Source organism: Rhinolophus sinicus, chromosome 16, assembly GCF_057876585.1.
Source record: "Rhinolophus sinicus isolate RSI-liver-muscle chromosome 16, RSI-T2T, whole genome shotgun sequence".
NCBI lineage: Eukaryota > Metazoa > Chordata > Mammalia > Chiroptera > Rhinolophidae > Rhinolophus > Rhinolophus sinicus.
In genome coordinates, this window is record NC_142516.1 from 77,501,507 (window position 1) to 77,527,907 (window position 26,401).

General features: G+C 39.4%; 1 protein-coding gene across 1 annotated transcript; it reads right to left on the reverse strand.

Annotated features, from left to right (window-relative positions):
- FAM240B (family with sequence similarity 240 member B) lies at positions 1-26,121 on the reverse strand. Its single transcript, XM_074331573.2, has 3 exons — positions 25,875-26,121; positions 10,696-10,841; positions 1-637 (listed from the first exon to the last, which is right to left on the reverse strand). The coding sequence occupies exons 2-3, from the start codon at positions 10,836-10,838 to the stop codon at positions 544-546; spliced, it is 237 nt and encodes a 78-aa protein (XP_074187674.1). The 5' UTR covers positions 10,839-10,841; positions 25,875-26,121; the 3' UTR covers positions 1-543.
- Between the last annotated feature and the right edge of the window lie 280 nt (positions 26,122-26,401).

Here is a 26,401-nt window from a genome sequence, read left to right on the forward strand (position 1 = left end):
TGAAGAGAAAAAATTTAGTTCAGTTTATTTTCAAACCATATTGTTAATAAATTCTTTTTAGAATAATTGCTTCATTTCTGTAAGTGGTTGAATTTCTGTCTTCAAACAAAGAAGGGACAGGAAGAAAAGATTGCATGACTGTTTTTCTGAAAGACCGAGGGAAGCCAGATTCCCATGAAGGTCGTTGCCCTTGGTCAGCTTAGGTAAAACATTCAGATTTCAAAATGAAATGAAAATGTGGAAATAAATCACACTACATGGATCTTTGAAACCAGGGAGTGCTAATTCCAAGAGCTTTTTATATTAAATAACCCGAGCTTCATATCCCATTGGCGGTCATCCTGTCCTCTGTGCAGGGAGGATTGAGTTGGATAATAAGTCCCATTAGCACGGGGGAAGTTTCACATGTAAATCCCCTTACAAATGGGACAGCAAATAGAGTGTCCTGCTTAGAAAGTCAACATAACATGGGTGTTAGTTTTTTTTCCTAGGAAAGTGCCCTTGGTGTTTTGTTGTCTTTGAAGTGGATGAGGCAGGAGGCTCTTAGGCCACGGTGTTCGCCTGCTTTTCCTTCTCCTCAGGGTTGTCCAGCATCCGCAGCCTTTCCTCCAGCCTCCGCTTCCATTCTTCTCTGAGCCTGAGGAGGGGAAACAATGTACAAGGTATATGCATTTGCTTCCACATCTGCTATCCAGTGAAATTTTCTTTCCTTTCTAAAGAGTATTTTTAAGAGATACACATGGCTTTTACAAATTAGTGAAGAAAAAAAAAAGTCAATAGACAAATGAGCAGTCTATGAATATATAGCTTCCCCCCAAAAAAAATTTATTTGTTTCTAAATTGAGATGTGGACTCAATGTAATCTCAATCAAAATTTCAACAGGACTTTCTGTCGATATGGACAAGCTGATTCTAAATTTTATAAGGAAAGGTAAAAGAAATAGATTAGCTAAAACAATTTTGAAGAAGAAAATTGGAGAACTTACACTATGTGATTGTGAGACTTAATATAAAGCTACCACCACCATCAAGACAGTGTGGCATTATTGAAGGAACAGACAAATATATCAATGGACTAGGATAGAGTCCAGATAAATATACATAAATATGACCAGTTGAGTTTTACAAGGGGCAAAGGCAACAAAATGGAGAAGGCATAGTTGTTTGGTTTTTGTTTTTGTTTTTGTTTTTAACTAATGGTGCTAGGATATCACACATCCATACTCAAAAAATGGACTTTGATCCATACCCCACATCTTACACAAAATTAACTGAAAATGGACCATAGAGGTAATGTACAATGTAGGACTAAGACTTTTAGGAAAAAAATCCCACAAAATGATGTCTGCATTATTTCCCTTGGAATACGAAGAGAATTCTTAGCTACAATACAATTTATGAAAAAAGTGGAATTTTGAAACTTAAATTTGCTCTGTGAAAGACACTGTAAAGAGAGTAAAAGACAAGCTACAAACAGGGAGAAAATATTTGCAAATCACATATCTGTTAAGGGACTTATTTCCAGCATATAAAAAATTTCAAACTCAATGATAAGAAAATGAACAACTAAATATAAAACAGGTAAAACATTTGAACAGACATTTTACCAAAGAAGTTATGTGAATGGCAAGTGAGCACATAAAAGATGCTCAACATAATTAAGAAAATACAAATTGAAACCACAATGAAGTACCACTCACCTCAAATGACCAGAAAAAACAAACAAAAATTCCCAAACCAAAACACACACAGAAGAAAGAAAGGAAGGGAGGAAGGAAGGAAGGAAGGAAGGAAGGAAGGAAGGAAGGAAGGAAGGAAGGAAGGAAGGAAGAAAGAAAGAAAGGTAAGTAAAACATAAAGCCAACTCTCACAATGAACGCCAAAACAAGTGCTGGCAAGGATGCTGAGTGCCTGGAACTCTCTTACATCACTGTGGAAATGCAAAATGGTACAGTCATTTTGGAAAACAGTTTGGCAGTTTCTTATACAGTTAACCATACATTTACCTTACTACCCAGTAATCTCTTCTGGGTATTTATTCAAGAGAAATGTCAATTTGTGTTCATACAGAATCGTGTATGTAAATGTTCATAGCAGTTTTATTTATAGTCACCAAAACCTGAAAATAATCTAAGTGTCCTTTCACTGTGGAGTGAATAATCAAATAATAATATGTCCATACAACAGAATACATAGTGCTCAGCAATGAGAGGGAATGGGCGATTGATAAACACAACAAAAATTAATCCCACATACATTTTGCTAAATGAAAAAAGGCAGACTCAAAAGACCACATACTGTATAATTCATTTGTGACTTTCTGGAAAAGGCCAAATTAGAGGGATGGAGAAGAGATCAGTGGTTGCCAGGAATTGGAGGCTGGTAGAGGAGTTAACCATGAAAGAGCAGATGAGGGAATTCCTCAGAGTAATATAACTGTTCTATATCTTGATTGTGATTACATCATTCTGAACATTTATTAGAACACATAGAACTGTGCACAAAGAGAAATGTACAGTGCTTATAAATAAATCAATTAAAAAGAAAATCTATAGTCAAATGGGCAGAGGATGTAAATTGGCTGTCACAAAAGAAGAAATATAGCTGTTTCATATACATATGAAAAGATCTCAATCAAACCTGTAATTAATGAAATTCAGTTTAGAACAGTGAGATGCCATTATTACCTTTCAGACTAACAATGATTAAGAGTTTTACAACACACATTGTTAGCGACTGTGGAAACTGACACTTTCATACTCAGGGTGGGAGTTTAAATTAATACAACCTCTTTGCAAGACAAGGAGACAATGGCTATCAACCTTTAAAAGACTCTTATCCTTTGACCTAACATTTTCATTTCTATGAGCATATTCCATAATATTTATCCATATATGCAAAAATGTATGTACAAGTATTTTATTGCAACATTGTTTGTGAAGCCAGAAAATGAAAAACAACCTTCAATGTGATTGGTTAAGTGAATTGTCACATCATTACAATGGAAAACATTAAAGAAGAACTGAATGTGCTATCTCCTGAGACAGACTAAGTTAAAAAAGCAACGTGCAGAATAGTGAACATAGTGTAGTCCCATTTACATAAAAATACCAGATACATATTTATTTGCTTATTCAAACGAGTTTTGGGGAGAGATATACAAGAAACTGCCGATGACAGTTTTCTCTGGAGGGCAGGCCTAGGAATGGAAAGGAAAACTCACTTTTAAATATGCACCCTTTTGTAAAGCTGAATTAAAAAAATATTCACTTGTATTAATTTCTTAAGAATAAGAATAACCAAAATGAAAAGCTTGGATAAATGCTTTTATTAGTTTGCTAGGGCTGCCATAACAAAATACCACAGATTGGGTGGCTTAAACAACAGAAATTTATTGTCTCACAGTTCTGGAAGCTGGAATTCCAAGAACAAAATGTTAATTGGCTTGGTTTTTCCCAAAACCTCTCTCTTTGGCTTGTACATGGCCCTCTTGCTCTATCCTCACGTGGCCTCTCATGTGTGTGTGTGTGTGTGTGTGTGTGTGTGTGTGTGTGTGTGTGTGTGTGTGATGCATTCCTGCTGGCTCTGTGTGTCCAATCTCCTCTTTAAAAAAGGACATCAGTTAGACTGGAGTAGGGTCCACCCTAAAAGTCTCATTTTTATCTCAATCACCTCTTTTAAAGGTCCTATCCGCAAATATTGTCACATTCTGAGATATAGGGAGTTAGGATTTCCACATATGTATTTGAGAGTTGGGGGTGGGAGGGAGATTGATTCAGTTCATAACAACGTTAAAGCCAAGTAATATATGCTATGACGGGAAAATAAGAATATACAATAAAGAATAAAGAAAAATTGAATTCATTCTTACTTTTTCACTCCTACAGATAACCTTAAAATGAGTAGATAATACTTAATACTCATTCCATGTACCAGCGTATTTTCCTCATAGAGATTCACAGAGGAGAATAACTTAGAGGTTATAAATATTTTGAAAGCCCTAGGAACCTATTACCAAGTTGGCTCCAGGAAGCTTTTTACTTAAAACTCTGCTCAAGAAAGGATGGAAAGAATCTAGTGTGTTAGCCAGTTGTTTGGTGGTGGTTGTTGCTTAAACAGATTAGCAACAAAGGATTGAAAGTTAAAATATTGAGAGAAGAATTAGGGACATGGGGGAATATTGTTAAGACATTGGTTAGAATCCTCATTCTACCTCAACTTTAAATAAAATTAAATGACATAAACATATAGTTTGCTTGTCTGAAAGGGGAGAGAAAACATGGAGCTGCTGCTCTCCCATTAGTGGGCAGCTGTGTCACACACAGGCCCTTGCACATTTTACTTAGGAAGTGATGATTTATTGAGCTTAAATGATCTTCTATTGATATCCACCTATGAGTAATTTTCACAGTTGTATTTCTTCATTATGGTTATTAAGTATCATCCCATAGTTAATTTTTAACTAACCTCTCCAACTTGGAGAGTATCTAGGTTCACAAACTCTTTATGTTAAACATCTCTGAAAGGCTCTGTAACTAAATCTGCCTCCAAAAGTACATGATTTTTGTTACTGAGATCTTTTAAATACTGCTGATAAGGGTTGCTGCCTGTGTGTTTCATTGAACTTGAGAGACTTCTTAATATATAATGTGGACTCGTGCATTAATTAAAGGGGCTTTGCTCTTCCTTGGTGTGGTGGGCATAAAAGTACGCCACTCAGAGATCTTGCTGGCCAGTTGCCTTTTGTTTTGTAAATAAAGTTTGGTTGGAGTACAGCTCTGCCCATTTGTTGACATACTGTCCATAGCCGCTTTCACACAACAACGGCAGAGTTGAGTGGTTGCAACACAGACCACATGACCCACAAGGTCAAAAAAATTTACTGCTGTGTCCTCTACAGAAAATGTTTGCTGACCCCTCATCTACATTTAGGTGAGGGATGGAGAAAATCTTACTAATGCAGATTAAACAGAAGTGTGCAGTGTCTACAGCTATTATGTTGTAAATAGCAAAAATAAATTGTGGAAATATTCTTTCAGTAGTAGAAAACTGTTATCCTTAATGATGTGACCTCTTTGCTAAATTGGATAGTAACTAAACATTTATTCATTATCTGATTTTGTCAAGTCATGGTTGCATTGCAACTGTAGGTTAGCTATAGAGAAAAGAGGTTGGCAAAAACCAATAGAATGATACTGCGAGAAACAATTGGCTACATGGAATTTATAATAAAAAAGCATTGTACATTTTCTTATTATTTGCAAATTGTGAGTTATACATCCTTTACACCAGTAAAATTTACGATACTGTACATGTATACATTTTTTCCACAGAGAACCAGTTGTTAACCATTTATCAGCATACCATAACATCCTCCCCATTTTCTCTCACAGGTGCTTTTCCCAATAAATCTCTTATTTATCTAATCTTGCCTTGCCCTCTGCTTCTTGGAGGACCCAATTTAACACATTTGGAATGATGAATTCATTCTAGGAACAGAATTTAGGAATCCGGGGTTTATGACACATTTATTCATTTTTTTATAGCAGCTCTATCACTATTTCTTGCCAGATGGTGAAGGATTTAGGATCCCATCTCCCCAAGTTCCCTTTAGAGCCTTTTTAATGAATATTTATACTATTTACTGCCCCTTTCTGGTCAATATCTTTTATCATTGTGTTGCTGGTGAATACAAGTACCTATGCGGACATTTTATTTTTGTAGTAAGAAAGGTGAGTATGAGGAAGATAATGCTTAAAATTTGGTGTGCTGACTCTGATATACTAGGAGAAGAGCAATATAGCCGGAGCATTAACACGTGAAGAGAACAACTTTTCCTTACGCCTAGACATATTGATCTCACTTTTCAAATAGAGACCAAATAATGTTTACTATTTATTATTTTAGATTCACTTGATTTGTGGAGGAAGTGTAGTTAATATCTAGGAATACAGATTCTCCTTGGTAAGTATGGGGTTTGATTAGAAAATAGGATGGTGTTCTGTGAGCTTCTTGAACCAGAATCATAGTGTCCTTACCAGGCACACAATTAGATTTTTTCTATTATGTGCTAGGCACTAAATATATGTCAGTTTGGGTCCTCCAAGAAGAAGATTTGGAGGAATCACCCACAAAAAATAAAGGGGGAGGGAACTGAGGTAGTCAGGGAGAGCCTTCAGACTTCTGTGCTGGTCTGATACCTGTGAAAGGACAGAGGGAAAGAAGGAATGCACAGTTCTGAGAGAGCTTGGGCTGGGCTGATGGCCTTTCCCTGAGCAAAAGTCACCCACCAGAGGAGCCCAGTCATGCAAGCATTGCCTCTACCGTCCCCAGTCAGTGGCTGGGAGCAGTCAGGGTAAGTTTGGCCTCAGCTCAAATGCAATGTCAGATCCAGAAAAGTGGCAGCTAGAGCTTTTAGTCAGCTATGGTCCCCATGGCAAGTTATCTTGAAGGAGCTCTGAGTAGAGCACTTCTGTGGCTACCCACATATGTAAAGAAAAATAGTAAAATAATAATCGTTGTCCATAAGGAGTCTATAGTTTGCTGAGTTCTTGATCTTCCATTTCAAATCTCCGTACTCCAGTCACAATCTCCACACTTTTGTTTTAATATGAAAGGTCGGATGATGATTTTGCTGGTCCTATTCCAGTACAGTAAGGAACATGAATTTATAGTGGCTTTTTCTTAGTGAGGAGAGATGGCCTTGATCTTGATTTCCTGGTGACCTGCAGCTCACTGGCCGGGTCTGGTCGTGGGGCAGATCCTATCAATAGTCAATGCAAGCCAGCAGCCTTGGCAAACTGATCTGACCAACCCAGTCTATGGCCACTTTCCCCACCCCCTCAGTTTGAATGAAGAATCAAACTAATTTTTTTTCTCACTGTTGTTCTTTGTAGATTAAATCTTATTTCACAAAATGTTTGAAGTAATGATTTCATTTGGTTGGGGGCTTATGAGTTGGATATTTTGTTACTTGCAGCCGAAAGCATCCTGATTGACAGATGATAAGAATCTGAGCAGAGAGAGGTGAGTGGTCTTGAGTTGAGGCTTGATAAAACCCTCTCCCCACTCAAGTCCACCAAATTTAATGTCTACCTGACACTATGAGTTCTGCTAAAGTCTGATGAGGTATTTTGCAGACTGTACTTCTTGCATTAAACATTATTTTTTTTATGTAAGCACTGTATGTTTCTCAGTTATGATTATAGGCTGGTCATTTAGACTTAAGTATCCATATAATTTATCATCCAAACTGAGATACTTTATAAAATAAAAGGGAGTGCAATCCATAATTATAACGGAATAGTAGGTGTATAACTGACTGTCCCAACAAACCCGGTTTTGTTATCGTACTTATGCTGCACTTGACTTTTCTCAAATTGCTTCAATCAGTTATTTGCAAACAGTTTTCACCTTCTCCAGGGGACCAACCCCACCCATGTTGCATTGCTTCTTTCTACTCAAACTCAAGAGAGACAAGGGTTTCCAGCTTTGGGGCCACCCACTTCGGTTTGTGATCTCACCTCCAGGGCCTCGGCCAGATACATCAATTACAAGGGTAAATGGATTCTCTGAACTCTGGCTGCATTCTTCTCAGTCAGTGAACCCGCAGGCATGTGTTAATGAGTGTGTCCATGGCAAAACACCTGTTTCTGTTCCACTTAGCTTTGGCACAAGTCCAGCAAAGAGAGGAACATAAGGAAATATTGGCTTTGTTCTATCAGCAAAGCGGGTGGTGGGAAATTTTGAGGTTTTTGTCTTCTAGTGTTCACTTAGAACATTTCTTGCTTGCACAGTGGCTGGAAGATTCTTATTCTGTTAGGACAGCATTTCAAACTGTTTGCTCAGATCAGCAAGATTAAAACTAATGTCCTGACATTCTCGTTTTGGTTTGAGAACATTTAAACTCTTTTTGTGCAACCTGGTTCATGGGGGATATATGTGGGTGTGTCTTTTGTTTTGTTTTTGTTTCTTAACAACAATAATGACAAAACCACTAGGTTGTGAGTTTTGCTAAAGTCTGTGAGTCCTGCTAAAGGCTGATAAGGTATTTTGCAGACCTCATCAGATTGTCATTCGTTGTTTACCAAATTGAGAATGCTTTCGGGGTTTTTATTCACAGTTTATAAGGACAACAGCTCTGGTAAGTGAGACTCAGGAGCAGAGGAGGGGACCACCGGAAACTGCCTCTACTCCCCCATCCTTAAGTCTTCCAGTGCTCCAAGCAATGCAGAAGTTCTGTGCACGCCTTTAAACTTTTAGGGGACATAATGAGGAAATCCTTCATGATGAGCACATTTTGTAGATTTATTCTTTTGGCTATAGAAGGAGAACAAACTGCCCCAAATTTTGAAGGGACTAATTTCTGCTGCACATGGGAGCCTGGAGAATTAATGCACTTGTTTGATGGACCATGTGCAATTGGTTGCCTTTTCTATAACTTTTTTTCTCCCTAATTACAAAATGGCAGGTTATTGTTACAAAATAGAGCATACACACATAAAATCTGCCATCCTGTGAGTCAAAAATAACCACTTTTAATGTGTTAGTGTATTTTCTTCTAAACTTTTTCCTATACAAGCAGATAGACTGTGTGTGTGTGTGTGTGTGTGTGTGTGTGTGTGTGTGTGTGTGTGTGTATGTGCATGGGTGTAGACAAAAACCAGATCATATTGCAAATTTTGCTCTTAGTCTCACACCCCAGGGCTTCTGGAAGGGAAGATGCAGTACAAGGTTCATACTAGGATCTGGTTCCCGGTGGGCTTCCGGCTAGGACTGAGGGGAGGAAAATGGCAGGGACCACACAACTGACTCTCCTCCCTCGCCTGGAATCTCCAGGACTAGATGCTCTAACATGCAGAAAAGCCTGGTTTTGCTTGCTGGCTAAATAGAAATGTAGCTGGAATGATGGCAGAGCTCATCCCTGGATATGGAGAGGGGCTATTTGCCCTCAGGAGCTTAAGAAAGGGTTTTATAAGTTACTGTTGGTTGAGCACAAGTGAATCACACGTTCAGCTCAGCATGCTCAGAAACATGTAGGCGTGGTGCTTTGCTGACCAGCAGGACACTCAGCTGCCACTCCATCTGCAAGTGGGCATCTTGGCAAACAGACAGCCTGGCTGGGCTGTTCCCATTTTAGGGACCGAGAACCCAGATAGTCCCTGAAAAACTGAGCTGGTTCATCTGCTCCAAGGCTCTGGATGTGTGCGGGCCTTTGTATTCAGAGCAAGTTGACACATGTGACACATCATCTCTCATAAGTGAATATTCTCCTTGGAGTAGACTCCTTTCGCTAGAACAAGTTCACTTGCTTATGAGGAAAAGACTGCGCTATCCTTCCCCCAAGAATCTTAATATGTATCATCCCAGATGTGGAATCTTTCATTCATATATATATATATATATATATATATATATATATATATATATATATATATATCTGTTGACATAACCCTAAAACTTAGTGTATCCTCATGTGCAGGGCATTGCAACAGAGGCGGAGTGGGGAAGAGATATTTTTCAGTTTGTCAGGATATGAATGACAAAACTTTCTTGTTTATGTAAAAATGTCTCATCCTTATCTATAATCATTGGTTCTCAGTCAGGGTGACTTTGCCTTCCAGGACATTTGTTAATGTCAAGAGATATTTTGGTTGTCACAGTGTGAGAGGGGAGTCTTAGTGGTGTCTAATGCTTTGAGGGGTTCTGCTGAACATCAGAAGACGCACAGGACAACTCCTGCACAACACAGAATTATCTGGCTGTAAATGTCAATAGTGCTGAGGTTGAGAAATCCTGGTATAAATGGTGACAAGACTGAATGAGTAGATAAATTAATCATGTCTCACAGACAACAGTTTAGTGGTTACCAGAGGGTAAGGGGGTGGGGTTGGTAGATGAGGGTAAAGGGGATCAAATATATGGTGATGGAAGGAGAACTGATTCCAGGTGGTGAGCACATAATGTGACATATACATGACGTATTACAGCATTGTTCACCTGAAGCCTATGTAACTTTACTAACAAATATCACCCCAATAAATTTTAATTAAAAAAATTAATTTGTGTATTTAATTTTCTATATTTAATGATGTTTTTTACATCTTAAAAAGCTTGCTGGCTGTGGAGACTGCCTTTCTCAGGGCTCACCCTTTCTTAGAGATAGTAAAAGCCTTGGTTGCTAGACCAACCCTGAATCTGTGGCCCCAATCACCTCCTTATCTAACTTTCACACGTAAAGCCATATTTCTCCTGCCCTAAATCATCCCACAGCCAGGTGCGAGGCAACTAGGGACCTCCATCTACAGACTAGAGCCCTCCAGAATTATTCAAACCAGCCAATCCTAGGCTATTTATGCTGATCTGTCTTCCCTTTGACATGGAAACCCCCCAAAAGGCTCTGACCTTTCCCCTTGCTTCTGTCTTCTGCCACCTGATCAAAACCTGATGCTTCCCCTGTGACCCTGAATGACTTGTGGTGACCTCCTCTCTGAGACCTGTGAATATAATAAACTTATTCCTTTCGAGCCTCGTTCTCCTTTCTTCTTGTGGCTGCGTTGATTTTACCATACCACATCCAACATTTGCATTCTCAGAACAGCAAGTAGTGAAGATAATTCAGTTTCCCCATCTTTACATCTGGTCTACTTCTGGAGAAATCTACTTTACAAAAGTAGAGAGAAACAATCCACATACTTTCTCAGGGCGCTCCTTCCCTGACGATTTTCCTCCAGTTCCCGGTAACAAGTCTGTTTGCTAATTTCTTTTTCCCAGAAGGATTTGAGCTCCCGACAAGTTTCACAGCAGAAGACTTCCCGACGGACATATTGGTTGTTCATCCCCTAAACAAAACAAAAACAAAAATCAAATCCCAGCCCTTCAAATAAAGAGCCACTCTAATTTTGGCATCGTGAAAGATGAGTCCAGATTCACTGCCATTTATACTTTTTATGACTTGTAGACAAAGCACAGTCACCGTGAGTCTGTTTCCTCAATTATAAATGGAGATAATATTGGTTATGTCAGAAAATATTGTGAAAAAGTTTGCAATGAACAAAAATTAAAAGGGTGTCTAGTAACGCTTCCAGCATATCTGATTACACAAAGGCCTGGCCCTTTCATTGTCTTTGAGCTAGTTTACAACTGTGTAAATTGTAGGGAAAATATGGTAATGTAAATGACTCTTGAACATAGAAATTCAAATAAATTTTGTCCAGTGGGATGCAATTAATATCCCTGTGGATATCAATCAATTTTTCATGTACTTGTAAATTCACCTCAGTATTCTTGACTGCCTATATATGTGTGTTGATTTTTAATTCTCTTTTGAATCAGTTATAATATCTTACTAGTTTTCTCATTAATTAATAAGGTGAATAAAATATTTGACACGTTTATTTTATATTTGTATGAGATTCATGATTTTAACTTTCTTACAAAATTATCCTTTAACTGTTACTTCACAGTTGTGTGGGTGTGTAAAATGGATGGAATATGCAAATAGCAAATAGGCACTCAATAAATGTTATGCTCTGTCCATCCTTTCTCATAGACTAAGAATAACCTCTATGATTCATTGAGCACACAGTGTGCGATAAGCATTTTATACACACCGTTGCATTTGAACCTCACTACAACTCAGAGATGGGTGACTTCACACTCATTGTTCGGATGAGGAAACGGACAGAATTTGCCTATAGCCTCATAACTGAACATGAAAGAGTGGGAATCTGAACCTAGGTCTGTCCATCTTCAAAGTGGATGCTCTCTCCTCTGTAGATCTTCATCATAAGAAATGGCCATCGTACTTGAAAAATGGTCACATCCAGAGCAAGCTCGTCTGGCATGTGTGGGTGTATCTCATGAAAGTACACGTTTAACACTCAAATATGCTTACTTTTACCTGAACACTGACCATTTTCAGATATTAGTGGCTCTGGCAGGCAGGTAGATACAAAGGACTGCAGAACAGATCCCTCTCTGCCTGCTAGTGAGTTCCTGCTCAGAGAAGAGTTTTGGCCCTGGCTGGAGATTGGAAAGAACCTGCATGTGCACTCCCCCGCTCCAGAGCCTCTGTGATCCCGTGCAACCCGGATTTTCCAGTGCAGCTGGAGGATTGGGCATGGGAGAGGACTTCAGAGAAGGAGATAAATGACACTTATTTCTTATTTTTATTTATCACATAGAATAGTAATTCTATATTATAAATTATATGTTTTATAATATACAATGTAATATAAAACATACAATTTGTAATATGGAATTATTTATAACACAGAATAGCATAGAATATTTTATATTTTATTTATGTTATGTTTATAATAACAGACTGACACATGTATCAGAGAGGAGGCAAGACCTTCCCACTTGGAGGGATGTGTAAAGGCTCTGAATAGAAAGAAGCTTGGATTCCTGGAACTGAAAGCAGCTTTAAGTATTACATAAAGATAAAAAAGACACTTCTCTCATTTTTCCTTCTAGACCCATTTTCTAATCATCTAGTCATTTCTGTATCCAGGAGCACGTGAGAGAGCGTATGGTGATGTGGGGCAGGGCGGTGATGACAGCAGATGGGTAGTTGGAGAGAAGGGAGAGAACGTTCCAGTGCCTCCATCTGCCAGGGGACCTATGGGCGAGTCTCACTTATTGTCACACATAGATATGCGAGAGCCATTGTTCTCTCATTTTGCCCACAAATAAGTTGATTTTTTTAATTGAAATATATTTGAAATATATATTGTGTCAATTTAAGGTGTACAAGTTGATCTGATAAATTTATATATTGTAATATGATTGTCACTGTAGTGATAGTTAACACGTCTATCACATCACATAGTTATAATTTTCTGTAGTGGGGATAATTAAGATCCAGTCTCTTAGCAAGTTTGATGATGATAATACAGTATTGCTGTCTATAATCACTATACTGTGCGTTAGATCTCCAGGACTTATTTATCTACTAGTTGCAAGTTTGTAGCCTTAAACAGCATTTCTCCTATTTCTCCATCCCCTAGTCCCTGATAACCACCATTTTACTCTCTGTTTTTATGGGTTCAGCTTTTTTTAGATTTCATGTATAAGTGATATCAGACAGTGTTTGTCTTTCTCTGCCTGACTTACATTACTTGGCATAATGTCCTCAAAGTCCATCCATGTTGTTGCAAATGGAAGGATTTCTTTCTTTAATGTTCCTTCTATTCAAATAATATTCCTTCTATTTGATCTATCTATCTGTCTGTCTGTCTGTCTGTCTGTCTGTCTGTCTGTCTGTCTATCTGTCTATCATCTCTATCACATCTTCTTTACCCATACATCACTAATTACTGGGGAAATGCCAATCAAAACCACAATGAGACATCAACTCACAACTGTTAGAATGGCTATTATAAAAAAGACAAGAAATAACAAATGTTGGCTAGGATATGGAGAAAAGAGAACCCTGTGCACTGTTGGTGGGAATGTAAATTGGTGCAGTCACTATGGGAAACAGTATGGAAGGTCCTCAAAAAATTAAAAACAGATCTACCATATGATCCAGCAATTTCACGTCTGGGCATAGACTCAAAGGAAATGAAAATAGGATTTTGAAGAGACATCTTCACTCCCAAGTTTATTGTAACATTTTTCACAATAGCCAAGGTATGAAAGCAACCTAAGTGTTCATTAATGGATAAATGGATAAGAAAATTGTTTCTGAGACATGAACTGACTTTGCCAAGGTCACACAGCTGGTGTGGCTGTCAGAATCCAAAGCCAGTACTCTTCCCACAGCACCCACCCTGGCCCTGGACAGGAGGAAGTTTGATTTTGGTGCCCTCTCCACCTTGGAGATACTCAGAGGTCCTTCTCTTTCTTGTGGCTGATAAACACCAAAGAGTCTGTGACTTAGCAGGGTAGTTTCTTGAATAGAGAGAGCAGGACTTATTTTGTTGTTTTTTGTAATATCTTGAAGCTTAGTTATTCTTCATTAAATTGAATTAAATGACCCCCTTCAAAGTTAATTTCCCCATAAAAAGAGCAGGCCTGATGATGGCAATGGCCCCTCTAGAGTATGTCAGACAATAGCGGAGGGTCTGACTGTGAGTGAGGATGGGGAGTGGGTGGTGATTTTGTACTTTCTGGGTAAGGGAAGTGCTCAAACCTGGCTGCCTTCTGTAGTCTTGCCTTGCGGGCACCATCACCTGGAGTCTCTCAAGGTTCCCTCTGAGCCCCTGCTTGAGTTCTGAGGAGGGAGTGGGGCCCATCCTGCAAAGGGAGTAAATGCTACATCTTCTAAGGGCATATTTCCCTTAATCACACATTCCTTTATTACAAAATACTCCTAAAAAATTTCAAGTTCATATTAGGTATCTGGTATTCAGAGAAATAGCTTGGTCAAACAGGCGCTCACTGGAATTTTTATCTTTTCTTGAAATTTAGATTTAACATTGTCTTCTAAAGAGTTTTTCATTAAAAAAAAAAAAGGCCTATGAAGGAACACATCCTCACATGCCACTTCATATTCACTCCATTTGGAAAAAGGTATGGTTTGGATACGGAAGGAGGGTTTACTCTAGCAGTCCCTGTCATTGCAGAATCATGAGCTAGGTTAAGAGAAATAGCTGAAAGCAGGGTGGTGTTCCAATTATATCAGGGTGAGCCCAAAGGGAACTGGGAAGCAGACCCTGAAGAATCTGATGCGTGCTGGCTCTGTTTCCTGTTCCCTTTGGGTCAGGAAGCTCTTCTGGGGCCTCTGTTTCCACCAGGGAGCTTGAGTGCAGTGGCTGTATCCTTCAGGAGGACTGCAAGAAGGGTCCTGATCTCAGACGCTCTCAGGGGGCAGGCAGGCGTCATAAAAGAGTGGCACTGCTAGATCTGAGCAAGAGGGAGCAGTGGCCATGACAGAGCACACGCTCTGCTTCAAGACATCACAAATGCAAGGTGTCGAACATGGTGCTGACTGAAGAAAAGATGGCTTCAGGCTGGATGCCGTCTGAGGGCTCCTTGGTTGTTCCTGGTAAGGGAGGCCTTCTCCATCTACACCTTCGGCCTTGTGTCTTTCTCCCTTAGCTTTTGTGTTTTGTTTTTTTAAGATTTTTGTATTGGGGAAGGGGAACAGGACTTTGTTGGGAACAGAGTGTGCTTCCAGGCCTTTTTTCCAAGTCAAGTTATTGTCCTTCCAATCTTAGCTGTGGAGGGTGCTGTTCAGCTTCAAGTTGTTGTTCTTTCAGTCTTAGTTGTGGAGGGTGTAGCTCAGCTCCAGGTCCAGTTGGCGTTTCTAGTTGCAGGGGGTGCTGCCCACCATCCCTTGCAGGAGTTGAGGAATTGAACTGGCAACTTTGTGGTTGAGAGGATGCGCTCCAACCAACTGAGCCATCCAGGAGGCAGCTCAGCTCAAGGTGCCGTGTTCAATCTTAGTTGCAGGGGGCGGAGCCCACCATCCCTTGCGGGACTCGAGGAGTTGAACCGGCAACCTTGTGGCTGAGAGCCCACTGGCCCATGTGGGAATTGAACGGCCAGCCTTCGGAGTTAGCAGCAGGGAGCTCTAACCGCCTGAGCTACTGGGCTGGCCCCCTCCCTTAGCTTTTCTCAGAACGTCCCCCCTGCTCTCCTTACAGGACATCATGAACTATCACACTTTTATCTGCTCCTTCCTTTCTGCGTAGTCTCCCTAAGCAACCCTTTTCCTGCCTCCGCACTCGAGCATGCGAATACCACCCTAGTTGGCCAGACTTGCTCTTGCTGTCATCCCAGAAGCACCTGGGGTTGCAATTCTACACAGAGACTCACCTCACCCACTAGGGGACATGTTGACACAGCTGTCCTGACTGCCAACACAACTGAAGTCCCCACCTCACTCACCAGCCTAGAGGCTGTGCCCTAATAGTCAGGATGGCCAGGGAGCTGAGAAGGATGACAGATAACTGTTGTCACTGTTGTGACTTTGGTCAATAAACCCTTCCCATGTTCTGAGCCCCAGTTTCATTATCCATGAAGTGGAGATTAAATGTGGTAATATAGAGGAAAATGCCCAATACATTGCCATTAATTCCCCAAGTGTTTATCTATCAACACAACAAATGTTTGCCCTCAGGAGCTCACAGTCTGTTGTCCTGCCCCTTACTAGGGATCAAAAATGTTAACTGAAGTTGAATCAACACCTAAATATGTTCTTATTGTCTTTAGTTTACACATGATATTAATGCTTTGCTCCTTAATGACTCAGCCCATATTTAAGGTTTATTTATCTCTGTTGCTGGGCTGACAAGATTAGAAAGCCTTAGATCTCAGGGATAAGATGCTTCCCTTCTTGTCCTAAGGCCCAGGGTTGGCCCGTGTACAGAGAAGCCTTTAGCAAAAGCTTTTGGTGATGAGTTTCACCCTTACATCATTTAGGATTTATATTTTGGATCATTGTGGTCAGACCTTATAAACACATTCGCTGAATGGTGCCCAACAGGTTTAAGAAGTGACTGTCTTACAAAAGGTGACAGTTGCCACTCTGCTCAAGATTGAACTCAATCCTCCCATGTTATTTCAGAGTCTAACTGCTTGTTTTGCTGGAAACTGCTGGGAAACTTGAACTTCAGCATTTAAGATGATGACAACTTGTTAAGAACTTCTACTACAGGAAATGGATTCTGTTTTAGAGGAGCTGTACCATTCTTCTCCCCTTTTGTTCTTTACTTGTTTTACATTTGTTGCTCCATTTACTGTGCTCACTGTACGAAGCATGGTAGTAGCTGGGACTGTCTGCTCTGTACCCTCAAGACAGAATTGATAGCAATTTTTGAAACACAAAATAAAGCAGGGAACAGGAAATAAGAGGTGTCTACTATTCCCTAGGGTACTGACAGTTACTCTGCACCTGCACTCTTTCTGCTCCAGTCAGAGAAAATGATCAACTATGTGTTATATGTATCTAGTATTGTCCCCATCGGGTCTCTCATGAGGGTGAAAAGGCGTTATTTTCCTTTAAGCACTGTGGTCTCCTATGGGACATGTCAGTGGTGCTCTTCTGATCACAGGAATAAGAAATTGTAAGGATCTTCTAGTTCAAACTCTTATTTTTTTATGGGGGAATTTTTCAAGCTCGGATGTTTCCATTATGTTCTTATGCAACTGACTTTTTTATAAACCCAAGTTTAGATCTTCACACTCATTTTTTTATTTCAATTTGCTACTTTCATCCTATGGTGTATGCAGTTTGGAGGGAAATAGACTTTTCAGGAGAGCATGCGTGTTTTTTATGTCTTTTTACTTCTCTGAGATTTTCTGAGAATATAGGCTAATTTCTTTTTTCTTGACACACTCAATGGCTCAAAACTCAGAAGCAGCAAATTTAAATAACAATAGTGACTAAAAGTTCACATGAATGAATTATTCTGGTTATTTTCATAACAAACACTTAGGAATAGTATCTGCTCCCCCCACTCTTTAAAAATATCTATCAGGTTTACTGCATTTATCTTTTCGTTCCCCCAATTTTGATAAAAACATGGGTAGAGAGAAATATTTCTCTCTGTTAAGATACACAATAGGGTAAAATGCATTGGTATTGGCAATGATACTCAGTCCTAGGCGGGGAGAAAGGGTGGAGGTGAGTTCAGGGATGGAGCAGGACTTTTCTCACTACCAGGCCTGATAAAACCTGCTACCATGCCTTCCCCTACTGGCTGGGGGTTGCTGGTATGTGATCTCTGGTTTATTATTATGTTCTTTATTGAGTATTTACTGCATACCTTCATTCTTCAAAGTGCTTTACAGTTCACATTCATTTCTTACCCTATTCTTCTCCACAGTTGAGAGAGGAGGTACAAAGAGGCAGGCCATAGCCCAAGGTCATCTCATTGAAGGTGATGGAGTTGGGTTCAAACCCTGCCCAGCTTCAAAGCCTGTGCTCATCACTGTCACACTATCCAGCCGGCCAGCTAGCCAGAAAGATGAGTCTCATGGGAAGAGTTGGGTAGCTTGAGAAACATACCTGTTGGTTAAATTTGTTCTGAGCAATGTGAAAATCTCTAATTCTTTATCAAGGCAGAACTACCGTAGATTAATTTTTTCAAGATTTTTCCATGCTTATTGCATTAAGAGAAATATCCTTACTCTTCTCCAATACCTCCTGTCTGAGATGCCCACTATTGTCAGTTTTATGTGTGTCATGATAAGGACATAAACACAACACACACACACACACACACACACACACACACACGTACACACTAGTCCACATGGGACACTGACTCATCCTATACCAGCACTTTGTAAAATGTACCCTCCTCATCTTCCTGCACATATGCTCATTCCATCACCTAGCAAGTCTGCCTCTATAGATGCCGGGGGACATTGCTGTCACTTCATTTCCTCTCTGGCAGTCTTTGTCACCCACAGTGAAAATACTTTAAGGAATGATGTTCCTAGGTCCAGTTGCTAAGATGACTACAACTGACTGTGCTCGTGAGACAGTTTTGATGGATTTCTCCTCCCATTCCCCCTTCGGGTTGCACTAGATGGAGAGTAAAATGAGTTTTCTTCCACTTTCCTCCTTCACAGATGGAAGTGGGAGCATTACGTGAAAGTACTTCTCAGTTTAGCACCTTTTTAGAAAACATTTTCTTTTAACCTCTCCTCTAAAATTCAGTCAGGCTATTTGATTTTAAGTCTTGAGTCTCTCTCCACAGTTTTCCCTCCCATTAATATCCTTCAAAGCTACCTCAGATGTCGCCCACAGTACAATACTTGGGTCTTAAAAAAAGACGCAGGTGAAATAAAAGGTCGCCTGTGGCAGCATGGGTGATGTTGGGAAACTTACATATCCTTTCTGAAGCTTACATTTTTAATATAAAAATGGATTATTCTGAGAACTAAATGGAATTAGCATTTGAAGCGCTTAACATAATACATGGCCCATGGGACATGCCCATCAGCAGCAGCATCATGACCATCATCACTTCCATTCATAGCAAACCGCATTGAGTACAGTCTTAAATGTTATCTCATTTAATCCTTAACATACTGTGGTAGGTTTTATTATTTCCCGTGTTGGTGGGTGGGGAAGTAAATCTGCGAAGTGGAGTGACTTTCCCTCAGTCTCAGAGCTAACTATGGGGAGAGGCAGAAATCCAGCCCAGACCTGCTGACTTCACAGTCCATGGTCTGTTCACTCACTGGGTGCTGACGTGACACATAAGTAATAGTGAGCGACGAATCATGCTCTGCAGTTGCTAATGAGATGTTGAAAATTATCTCATTTAATGATACCAATAGCTCTGGGAAGCAGGTCTGATTATTTCCCCAGTTACCAGACAAGAAACCAGGCTTAGAAGATTTAAGTTCTCGTCAAAATCACAGAACCAGTAAACGCTGGTGCTGAACTCTGACCCTATGCTGTCTGATTCCAGAGGTTCTGTCATCACCTCCCAGTTTGAACCACTTTCCCCCCTCATTTAGAGGAAAGTTCACCTACCCTAGAAACAAATAAGGACTAATTAGTGTCTGTCATCAGAGAATATAATTACCCCCAAAGCTCTGCCAGGGCATTGCTTGGACCCACCCAGGTCCAACCAACACTCTCAATCCTGACAGTGTTGGTGGGCTTGATCTGGGGGCGTTGGGCACTAGATCAGACAGCAGCCTGTGGAGGAAGGGAGCACTGGGTACCTCGCTGGGATGACAACAAGTAAGATCATAAATATCAATCTCATTAGTTGATCTGCTCAAAAATTAAATTTCAAAATGCTGTATAGATCAATATTGAATCAATGGACACAACTGGAATACAGACAATAATTTCCTAAAGTTGATATCTGTGTCATGATTATGAAAGAGAATGACTACATTCTGAAGAAGTATACATTGAAGTATTTCGAGGTGAAGCCTCATGACAAGTCAACTTATTCTCAAATGGTTCATAAAAATATGTAGAAAGATAAAGCCAATAATAAAACAAAGAGGGTGATGACAGGTGAATCTGGGTTAACAGTATATGAAAACTCATTGTTATTGTAATATTTCAGAATCCTGAAATTAGTTCCAAAAAAAACAGTTTAAAAAATAAAAATTACTTTTTTCTCCTTTCAAGACAAAAATTGCTCTTTACCTTGCTTCTCTCATGTTTACCATTGCCATCCCCCCACTCCACCTCTTATGCAGTTCACAAATCTCTGTAAATAAACCCTGGACACACTTTACCTTTTAAAATCCTTTGTTCTGAGCAGTTTGTAAAGACAAAAGTAAGAAAGGTCTTAAAAAATAGATGGAGGACACTACAAAAAGACAGAGGAACCAGCTTGAAAGAGCTCCCAATAGCCCAAATTGGGAACAATTAGAGCAGTAATTACATGATATTAGTTACAACCTAAAGAATGAACCCAAACTAATATAAATTATTGAAATACATAAACAAATGAGAAGGGACAATTGTTCTTTTCAGAACAATTCTGATCAATACATTTAGAAGAAATGAAGGGACAAAGAAATCACCATGAGAACAGCATGGTTATCGCGCAGGCGGGATTCACTGGTGAATGCTAAAATTAGTGGATAAAACTTCAAGGAGAAACAGGATATTTTTATAGTTTCAAAAATATCCCTCCAAAAATTACTAATTACTGTGGTGTAACACATGTGACCACAAATTCTTTGCTCCCCCCACCTCAGGTGGGCTGAATTCCCCACCCCTTGCATCTGGGATGACTTGGTGACTGAGAAGAAAATAGTAACTTCACGGTAGAGAAACAAACACCACCTTAGCCGTGTGATCAAGGTTCACATCACTGTTATAAGCCGTGTTGATATCACATGCCCCCCTATATGATGTGACAAGAGGGATATCGCCTCTGTGGGATACTTCCCCTAGCTCCACAAAGTTCAGTCTATTCCTGAGAAAACTGCAGACAAATTCAAATTCAATAACAAAATACCTGATAGCTACACATTAACCATGTTAAGGTCGGGTGCCATGCTGGACATGGAAGACAAGGAAAGACTGGAAAATTATCACAGAATGAAGGAGACTAAAGAGACGTGAAGATGATAGATAGATAGATAGATAGATAGATAGATAGATAGATAGATAGATAGATAGATAGATAGGAGAGAGAGAGAGAGAGAGAGAGAGAGAGAGAGAGAGAGAGAGAGAGAGAGATCTCTCCTGGATTGAATCCTGGAACAGAAAATAGGACATTAACGGGAAAATTGCAGGAGTCCGAATAAAGCCTGCAGTTAGTTTTATTGCACCAATGTTAATTTCATACTTTTGATAAATGTACTCGGTTATGTAAGATGTTAACATTAAGAAAAATGGGTGGCAGATTTTGCAACTTTGTCTAAAGCTACAATGATTTCAACATAAAAAGTAAAAAAAGAATAAGCTTTTATACAAGAGCATATACATCTTCCTGACATTCTAGACAGTTATGAATTATGGCTCAGACTCTCACTGAAGAATGTTTTCAATGAAACAGATATCATGTCCTGAAACCAGCAGCATCATGGAACTCAGCTTGTGTCATGGAAAAAGCCCTGGACTAGGATTTAGGAGACTTCTACTTTCCATATGGGCAAGTTACTTGAACTAAGTCTCTGTTTTCTCATCTGTAAAGTAGAACAACAAATACTTTCACAAGATTAATGTATTTTCCATTGAAAAGTAAATGTTTACCACCCAACACTGTACATGCTTAATAAAACCATGGGTTGTCTAATTTACATCCATAATGTTGATTACCTACAAATCAAGGGCCACAGACTCAGAAGCCTGGGAGGTCCAGGTGTGTTTAGAAGGCTCTGTTGAAATTTCTAGAATGCATGGCCCATTTAAAGGAATCACTGCTACTCAGCTCCGATTGATTGTTGCCAGTGGAGCCTGGTCCCAGTGCTGTCAGATATTTGAGTTTTTCAAGAGAAGCTAGAAACTCTGATATTTAAAAATGTGTAATTTATATGTTGATAATGAATTTAAGACATTTTGAGGCACTGTATGGACCACAAAAACATGTCTGTTGGCCGGATTTATACCTTTTCGTCACCAGTTTTTGAGTCCTACATGGACTAATGGGGGAAACCTCAGAGTTCCCCATGGATCAGGTAGCTCTACCTTAGGTTACAGGAGAAACATACACTGGGCACATGTAGAGTTAAAATAAAGCACCACAAAGCAAAGCAATCAGAGGTTAGCCTCCTCTACCTCCAGGTCACTATTGAGCACTGTAGATTTAGACTGGTAATATCCAGGCTGTTTCTTTTCATGTGTAGTCCCTTAGCTGGGGATGGAAGGGAATGAGGAGGCCATTAAGCCCATCCTGCTATACACACAGAAGCCCCTGCATCTGCGTCTCCCAGCTCCATGGAAGCATGGAGAGCCTCCAGGGCTGGCTGAGTTGGGACCAGGACCTAGGTCTCCATTATCTTTGACTTCAACCACATACTCTCATCCCATCAGCTAGATACTAAACTACCGTGAGGCAAGGACCTCACTTAATATGGCGCCCTTCACACAGGGTGTCCTATACTTGCTTGTCCAATGGACAAAGCATCTCTGATTTCCTCAGGGTGATACCATTCATCTGGTCAGTCAAAATTATCCAATGAATTTTGAATTAAAAGTGATAACTTTTACAGCAAATTTTATATTCTATTCTTATCAAAAACTTATCAAAGGTAAATTGGCTAAAATTTTTTTTAATTGGCTAAAATATTGTCCTCCCCGCCCCCCCATCCCAAACTTGTAGACCAGTGGCTATTTGACAATCAGTAATCAATGTTATTTTTTTCTGAACAGAAAACAGGCTGCGTATCTCTTTTAAGAGTGAACTCTAGCCAGGGTCTGATTGAGCAAAATAATGGTGTTTTCAGAAACCCTTTACTTTTTCTTTTAGAAAATGGAATACTTGGAAGAAAGTATCATCTCTACTTTTCTGTTGAGTGAGGACAAAATCACTGTGGTGGTTGTTCCACATTGCTGTCTCACAGGCTGTGCTTTCCACACAAGCTGGATCATTCTGATCAATGAGGAGTAATTCCTTAGAAACACAAGAGGTGTGAGAGGCAGGTATGTCTAAATGCACAAATTCAGGAGGATTGTTGGAGTGGGAGGGGGGAGCAGTGAGCATGGCTGTGAAGGAAAGCAAATATAGTTGGCACAGTTGATGGTGGTAGTAAAGGAAATGAGACACTTGAGAGCAAAAACAATGAGACCGATGTAGATGCCTGATCACTGCACTGTACACCTGAAGCTGAACAATAATGAATGCCAACTATAATTTTATATATATATGTATGTATGTATATGGTTACAGGAAGCGGAGTACAGCATTAGGAATAGAGACAGTGGAAATGTAATGGCTGTGTGCGATGTCAGAGGGATAGTGGATGGGGGGAGGGGGTTCACACAGTGAGAGGGATATAAATGACAAATGTCTAAGTATTACTTTGTCTTGTGCACCTGAAACTAATAAAATAAAAAAAATAAAGAAATTATAAAAAAAAAGAAAAGAAAAGAAATAATAAAAATAATGAGACCGAATAGCATTCACTTTCCTTTTACTCCCTGAGTACTGTAGGACCGTATTTTTCTTTGCTTCCTTGTTGTTTGGGGTGGCTTATATATTTGGAGATGCATGTGAAAATTATTACATGCCATAATTTATTCAATCATTTTTCTCAGAAAATCCCCCTAATAATTTGGTCAACGGGTTACCAAGTTTTACACTATTAACACAGATACTCCTTTAAGACTTCATTTTTAAAAAATGTACACGTAGTCCATGTACACAGCAAAACATTTCAAAAAGTACTGGAGGATATAAAACTAATAGTGAACGTCTTTCCTCTTTTCTCATTGATGCCAGCTACACTCCTCAAAGCTATCCACTGTTAATGATGTCTTATTTATATTTCCATTTTAATGAAAGCACTGGTGTGTGTCTATATGCATATATAACATTTTCTTTTTTGCTAGCTAGACCGTACTATATATACTGTTCTGCATTCTGCTTTTTTCACTTAAGAAAAGATTTAATTACCAGCCCACATGGATGGATATGCCATAATTTACCTAACCATTCTTGTACTGATGGATATTTAAATTCCTATTCAGGTCTATTACAAAAAACACCCAGAGTGAATCACTTATTTTGTTCACACATTCAAATATATCTGTAGCACAAACTCCTAGAAGTATAATTGCAGAGGTCAAAGGTCATGTGCCTCTAAATGTTGAATGCCTAATTCCATGTTGCCCTCTGCAGGTATGCGTGTGTTGGCACATTTAAGGACTTAGAAAACCCTCTTGCATAGAGAGACTTCAGTCTCTACTAAGGCAGGAAAGACCAACTGTCAATGTATTCAGTTCTTAATGAAAAGACACAGGCACAGCTTCTGGTCTTGTACTCAGGAGAACGTATCTGAATGTGCTACCCCAAGAAAAACCCTGAAAAGTAGTTGGCACTCAAAAAATATTTGCTGAATTAATGAATAAAATCATGGCAATGCCGATACAGCGACAATATGTGTTTTAATGTTATACTTCAAACATAAAAAACTCATAATTTGTTTAAATAAACATAACTGCATCAGTTTTACTGCATTCTCATGCTAATAGGAAACACACATAGTTAGAGGTAAGTAAAAAACAAGCGTTTAAGTTCTACCAATTGATAGATATTCTAAATTGCCAATTATAATTTCTGCTTCTCTTATTTAAATATTTGGCTTATAATTATTTTAACCATATTATCATTAACACACAGTTATTTCTTAAACACATGGATGTTTAAGTTATTTCTCTCACACTGCTTAAATGGTTATTATTTTATAAGTTTCATTCAATTTGTTTAGAAAGTTTATTTTTTAGAATTTGGCAAAGATTCTTCACTTCAGTCTCCTCATCTATGAATTGAGGTGTTTGGTTTAGAAGTTCATCGAGGTTCTCTCTGGCTCTAATAGTCGGGGAAATCCATCAGCATCAAGTTCAAGGAAAGAGTCTATACCTTCAACATTAGAGGGGATTTGCATTTTAGTTACTTCACTTCCAAATGAGGATATCTGGTTGCCTTTCCCATATGTGAAGGGAAAATACCAATAATTAGACAGGCTTTTAGCAAAAGGGGACTGTTCTTTGCTAAACGAACGGTTCTATTTCTCTGCATTTCCCACAGCAAAGGCATTTTTAACTAGAGTTTATATCTATTGAGAGAACTAATTTTACTTCCAGTAACTCATTAGCAATTTGGAAAATTCATAATTCCAATGGCAATTTTTAAGTTTACTAACTAACTTACACGTAAAGAGTATTAGAACTCCCTTTTAACTGAATACTAATGTAATCAAATAACATTTCTTGAACCTTGATTTTGTGTGAGACTCAAGCACTTATGTCATCTAATAAGGGGATAGATAATGGTCAATTAGATAAACACAAACAAAAGAAAATTCTAAAGTTTAATTTCCCAAGTCCCAGGTTAGTCAATCAACTAAAAACCCCAAATTAACATTCCTCCTCCTGAAGATCAGCTTTCTGAGAAGCTTCCATAATTCTAGCAACTATATGAATGTTTCCTTAGGTCTGTTATTCATCAATCAGCATGAGATATATTGTTTTTTATTTTAGTCTTAGAAGAGCCTTATCAGTGAGATCAACACTAATTTCTGTTCTTTATTTTTTTCTCTCACACTGCTTAGCTTGAAATTCATGCCTTATTGACTCATAGAAACCAGAAAAGGAAAAACTCTCTTGGCCTGTCTAAATGAATTTCCAAACTGGTAGGCTGTTCAAAGTGAGGAGAAAATGGGTACGAGTGGCCAACAAAGGCACAGGAATAAGGGGTGTGTCTCAGTTCCCAGCCGCAGATGGGAGCTGTTCCCACTCCTGACAACACAAACTCAACAGACTGTACCTTAACGATGAATTTGCAGGTGAACTGATATCCTGCTGGGGTGCAAAGGAGGGCAAGTCTCACAGCCCCACTCCTGATTCCTCCGCTCCGATTTGTGAAGGCCAAAGGCGCCGTCCTGAAATCCCATTGTTGTAGCCCTTTATATATGGAATGGAGGACTTACAGAAATCCCTCGGCCTTTCAAGGTCATTTGAACCAAATTAGTAGCAGAATCAGATAATATCTTTCCAGGGACATTGCAGCCTTCCCTCATGGTGAGAGATGCTCTAAACATCTTTTGCAACTCCACGTGCCCTGGGGCAGGGCAGGCAAGCTTCTGTTTGGCAGGTCCCATGAGTGCTATGACTTGGCCTGAAACAAGAGAGGTGATTTAGAACATGTACTGGATTATCCATGTGCCCTGTTCCTCTGAGACTTGTGAAAAGCCACCCCCTGCCCCTCAGTGTGCAAAGGGGACTGGAATGGTGGGACAAGTCATTCTTGGGTGTAACATTACAGGAAGACTTAGAGAGGTATCTTATTCTTTG